This window comes from Echiichthys vipera (genome assembly GCF_963691815.1).
Source record: "Echiichthys vipera genome assembly, chromosome: Y".
In the NCBI taxonomy this organism is placed as follows: domain Eukaryota; kingdom Metazoa; phylum Chordata; class Actinopteri; order Perciformes; family Trachinidae; genus Echiichthys; species Echiichthys vipera.
The window spans coordinates 310-5000 of NC_139849.1; the positions used below are offsets into that span (position 1 = coordinate 310).

Sequence of the window (4691 nt, forward strand, 5' to 3'; positions counted from 1 at the left end):
GAGGGAGGAGACAAGGAGGGAGGGAGACCAGGAGGGAGACCAGGAGGAGGGAGACCAGGAGGGAGGAGACCAGGAGGGAGGGAGACGGTTACTCAGGGTCTGGACCTGCTGCCCCCTGAGGACCTGCTCCAGGATCCAGGACCAGGGGTCTGGACCTGCTGCCCCCTGAGGACCTGATCCAGGATCCAGGACCAGGGGTCTGGACCTGCTGCCCCCTGAGGACCTGATCCAGGATCCAGGACCAGGAGTCTGGACCTGCTGCCCCCTGTAGACCTGCTCCAGGACCCAGGACCAGGAGTCTGGACCTGCTGCCCCCTGTAGACCTGCTCCAGGACCCAGGACCAGGGGTCTGGACCTGCTGCCCCCTGAGACCTGCTCCAGGACCCAGGATCCAGGACCTGCTGCCCCCTGTGGACAGGATGTAGGGGGGGTGGGGTCCTTACCTGCGGAGGAACTCGTCGTGCCCGCAGACCTTCAGCAGGTACTGGTCCAGGTCCACGTGGTCCAGGTCCTCCTGGGCGTAGCACAGGGTCTGGTAGATGAGCAGGTCCACCGTGGAGGACCCTCGGGGACACAGAGACAGGGGGGGGGGGGGTTAAAGACACGGGGGTCCACGGTAGACCGGTGGGTCCTATGGTGAAGGGGGGGGGGGGTCCTTACCGTCGCAGGTGAAGCTGAGGGGGTCCCTGAAGTGCTCGCTGAAGACCGTGACCTTGACGCTGACCCCCAGCGCCCGGTGCAGCTCGTCGGCGCCCACCGAAGGGGACCACACGAAACCGCCGTTGGTGGAGCGGTCGGCGTGCGGGTACGCCGAGCGCAACCTGGCGGCGAGAGACACACACGGGGCACCGTCAACCGCCCGGCGAGACACACACGGGGCACCGTCAACCGCCGGGGAGACACACACGGGGCACCGTCAACCGCCGGGGAGACACACACGGGGCACCGTCAACCGCCCGGCGAGACACACACGGGGCACCGTCAACCGCCGGGGAGACACACACGGGGCACCGTCAACCGCCGGGGAGACACACACGGGGCACCGTCAACCACCGGCGACTTGGGAGGGAGACTGGGAGGGAGGGAGACCAGGAGGGAGGGAGACAGGAGGGAGAGAGGGAGGGAGGGAGGGAGGGAGGGAGGGAGACCAGGAGGGAGGGAGACCAGGAGGGAGGGAGACTAGGAGGGAGAGATGGAGGGAGGGAGGGAGACCAGGAGGGAGAGAGGGAGGGAGGGAGGGAGGGAGGGAGACAGGAGGGAGGGAGACCAGGAGGGAGAGAGGGAGGGAGGGAGGGAGACCAGGAGGGAGGGAGACCAGGAGGGAGGGAGACTAGGAGGGAGAGATGGAGGGAGGGAGGGAGACCAGGAGGGAGGGAGGGAGGGAGACCAGGAGGGAGGGAGACAAGGAGGGAGGGAGGGAGGGAGGGAGACCAGGAGGGAGGGAGACCAGGAGGGAGGGAGACAAGGAGGGAGGGAGGGAGACCAGGAGGGAGGGAGGGGAGGCGAGGGAGGGAGGGAGACCAGGAGGGAGGGAGGGAGACCAGGAGGGAGGGAGACCAGGAGGGAGGGAGACCGGGAGGGAGGGAGACCAGGAGGGAGGGAGACCGGGAGGGGAGGGAGGGAGACCAGGAGGGAGAACAGGAGGGAGGGAGACCAGGAGGGAGGGGAGGGAGACCAGGAGGGAGAACTTTTCCCGGACTACCGCCAGGACAAACCGGACCTGGTGTCGGGGTGACGGTGGCGGTCTCGGCGGACTTGCCGGCCTCCTCCAGGACTCTGGTGGTCCATCTGTCCTCCCGTGGTACCCTGAGAACTCTTGGGGGGTACCTCCGCCGGTCCAGGCCTCGGACCCGTACAGGAGACCGCCTTGTAGACCAGATGTTAGTCCTGGACTGGAGGTCTTGGTCCTCAAAGACCCCCTTTTGTCAGTCTTGAGTAAGTCCTCCGGCACGGCTAAGACGAGGGTCTACCTCTGCCTCGATAGGGGCTCAGGATCACGAGAGTCCGCCTCGGTTTGGGGGGTGGCTTCCGTCTCTTCTCCAAGACCGGTCCCGGCGGCAGCACTCGGTTCCGTCCGAAGTCCCCGGGAAGGACAAGCTCCTCGGAGGGTCGGGATACTGAAGAACCGGTGGTGGTGGTGGTGGTGGTGGACCCAGACCCCCCCAGACTCTGGAGACCTCAGAGGGAGCCACCGGAGCGGTTTAAGGCCACCGCCGCCGCCGCCGCCTAACCCCCCCTTCGCTCTGAGGACGGACTCCCCCTGATGAAAGAGGTCCAGGACGCTACCGGGACCAGGAAGGACAACAAGGCTTCTGGGTCCGACTTCCTCTCGGTTGAGGTCCTGGAAGACGCCGGATTGGTTCTCCTCGGTCGTCCCCCTCCGGCGAGGCGGACTGTGGATGCTACCGCGGTATCCCCCCTTCCTCTCCGCCACTGGGGGGGACGGAACCAACCTCTCAACCGAGGCCTTAGACCCGGTCAACCACCAGGACCTCTGGCTGGTCCAGAAGAACGCGTCCGAGTGCTGCGCCGGCAGGTCCGCCGCCGCAGCCCCCAAACCGAGGCGGACTCTCTTGATCCTGAGCCCCCATTGAGGCAGAGGTAGACCCTCGTCTTAGCTGTGCCGAAGGACTTACTCAAGACTGACAAAAGGGGGTCTTTGAGGACCAAGACCTCCAGTCGAGGACTAAAATCTGGTCTACAAGGCGGTCTCCTGTACGGGTTAGAGTCCCGGACCGGCGGAGGTACCCCCCAAGAGTTCTCAGGGTACCCGGACAGACCCCCAGTGTCCTGGAAGAGACCGGCAAGTCCGCCGAGACCGCCACCGTCGCCCCACACCAGCTCAGACCGACCGGGGCAAGGGGGTCCAGATGCCGGCCCCCTTCCCCAGCGGGTCCCCTACTCCCCGGTGGTCCTGGGTATGCGTGGCCCCCCGGGGGGGAGACCCAGGACCACTACTTACACGTCCAGCATGTGACAGAACGCCGCCACCTCCTCGTCCCTCTCCTCCGACACCTGGAACAGCTCGTACCCGAACCCGGTCCCTCTGGAGCCCGGGGGCGCCTGTGGATCACACAGAGACGTCCAATCAGAGGACAGCTTATAACCACGGGGGGGGGGGCTCGGTTGCGGGGTCCTTACCGGGTCCGCGGACACCCGCCGCTGGTTCTTGTTGCTCTCGGGCGCGTGTACGTACGTCCTGGGCGGGACTTGAGGCGGGAGGGTCTTACTCCGAGCCACGGGTTTCCCCTGGTGGTCCCCGTGTGCCCGCCGGCCCCGCGGCGCCCGCCGGCCCCCGTCGAGGTTCAGCTCCCCGGAGACCACTTTGGGCGGATCGGCGTCGGGGGTGAAGAGGTTGACGTCGCGCGCCGCCACGGTCCCTCTGGAGGGCAGGGGGGGTCTCGCCGACCCCGAGGAGGGGGGGGATGGGGTTCCTCGGGGGGACGGCGGGGGGGGACGTCGGACCCCGGGTACTCCCTGGACTTCTTGCTGAGCTCCGGACCCTCCAGGATGTACACGCCACCCCCAGAAGGGAGCACCCCGGCTGGGACGGGCGGGGTAGACCAGGAGCCTCCTGGCTGGTTCAGGGAGGGGTCGGACCCGGAGAGTCCCCTCAGGAGGCCCCTTCCTGGGGGGGCGGGCTGGCTGGTGCTGGTGCTGGTGCTGGGTCGGGGCCGTTGGATGTGGGAGACGGGGGTCTCCGGGGCCCCCTTGTCCCGCTTGAGTCGGGACAGGGCGTCGTACTCCATCTGCAGGGCCTCCGCCAAGACCAGGTCCTTCTGGCTGAGACCCAGGACCTCCAGGGAGCTCCAGCCCCCCTCGGAGGCCTCCTGCTGGGTCTGCGCCGCCGACATGACGCCCCCCCTCCCTCTTCGGAGACCTGCTGAGGACCACAGGGGACATTACACACACTTCCTCCTTCACAATAAAAGCTCTAAACAACTAAACAGGGGGCTTTTATTGTTAAAGGGGGGGACAGGAAGTGAGCTCTGACAACGGCGACACACGCAACCAGAGTCCATTCAAAAACACCGTCACTTTAACGGGCCCCCCTCCACCGGACGACACCTGCTGCGGCCACACGGTCCCTCCGGCCCCGGGACACGGGCACCGCCTCACGGTCCGACGCGGAGGGCGGTGGCGAGCAGCCCGTGACATCCGGAGAGGTTTCCTCAAATAAACCCCCAAAAACACACATTTAGGTGGATTCTATGTGAGCCGAATCCACCTGCAGGCTTTGGAGGTCCGCCCGAACCCTCCGGACCCGATCCAGCCGGGACCAGAACCCCACCGGGACCGGAACAGATTAAAGTATCGGTTCTTTGAATGGACTCTGGTGTGACCTTCTTTCGGTCCTGCAGCGGGACACACATGCGACAGATGAGCGGTGTTAGCTAATGCTAGCTCCGGGGAGGGGACAGCTTACCTGGGGTCGGCACCGGGGGTCGGACGGTGGGTCGGGACCCTGGGGCCGGTCCCTGGGTCGGTACCCTGGGGCCGGTCTATGTCCTCCTGCGGCGGCCGGAGGGGTCCATTGTAACGCGGGGTACTTTCCTGGATCTGCTCCGGTTCCGGTGTCGGTGTCGGTGTAGAGGGGTTAACGGGGGTCCGGACGGTTGATCGGCACTTTCACACGACGGACCCGGGTCACCGGCTCCGCTCGGTCCTGCTCCGTTCCCGGGGAAACAACA

The 4691-nt window shown here is 66.5% G+C and overlaps 1 protein-coding gene across 1 annotated transcript in view; it reads right to left on the reverse strand.

Annotated features, from left to right (window-relative positions):
• Nucleotides 1–443: 443 nt before the first annotated feature.
• LOC310966156 (uncharacterized protein) overlaps nucleotides 444–4691 on the reverse strand; it is a gene marked incomplete at both ends in the record, with an annotated part of 5091 nt that continues 843 nt past the window's right edge. Inside the window, 5 exons of the mRNA XM_083939997.1 lie at nucleotides 444–564; nucleotides 661–821; nucleotides 2963–3063; nucleotides 3142–3883; nucleotides 4427–4626. Of these exons, the coding sequence (XP_083796123.1) occupies nucleotides 444–564; nucleotides 661–821; nucleotides 2963–3063; nucleotides 3142–3883; nucleotides 4427–4626 (1325 nt within the window). The remainder of the gene's footprint in view (nucleotides 565–660; nucleotides 822–2962; nucleotides 3064–3141; nucleotides 3884–4426; nucleotides 4627–4691) is intronic.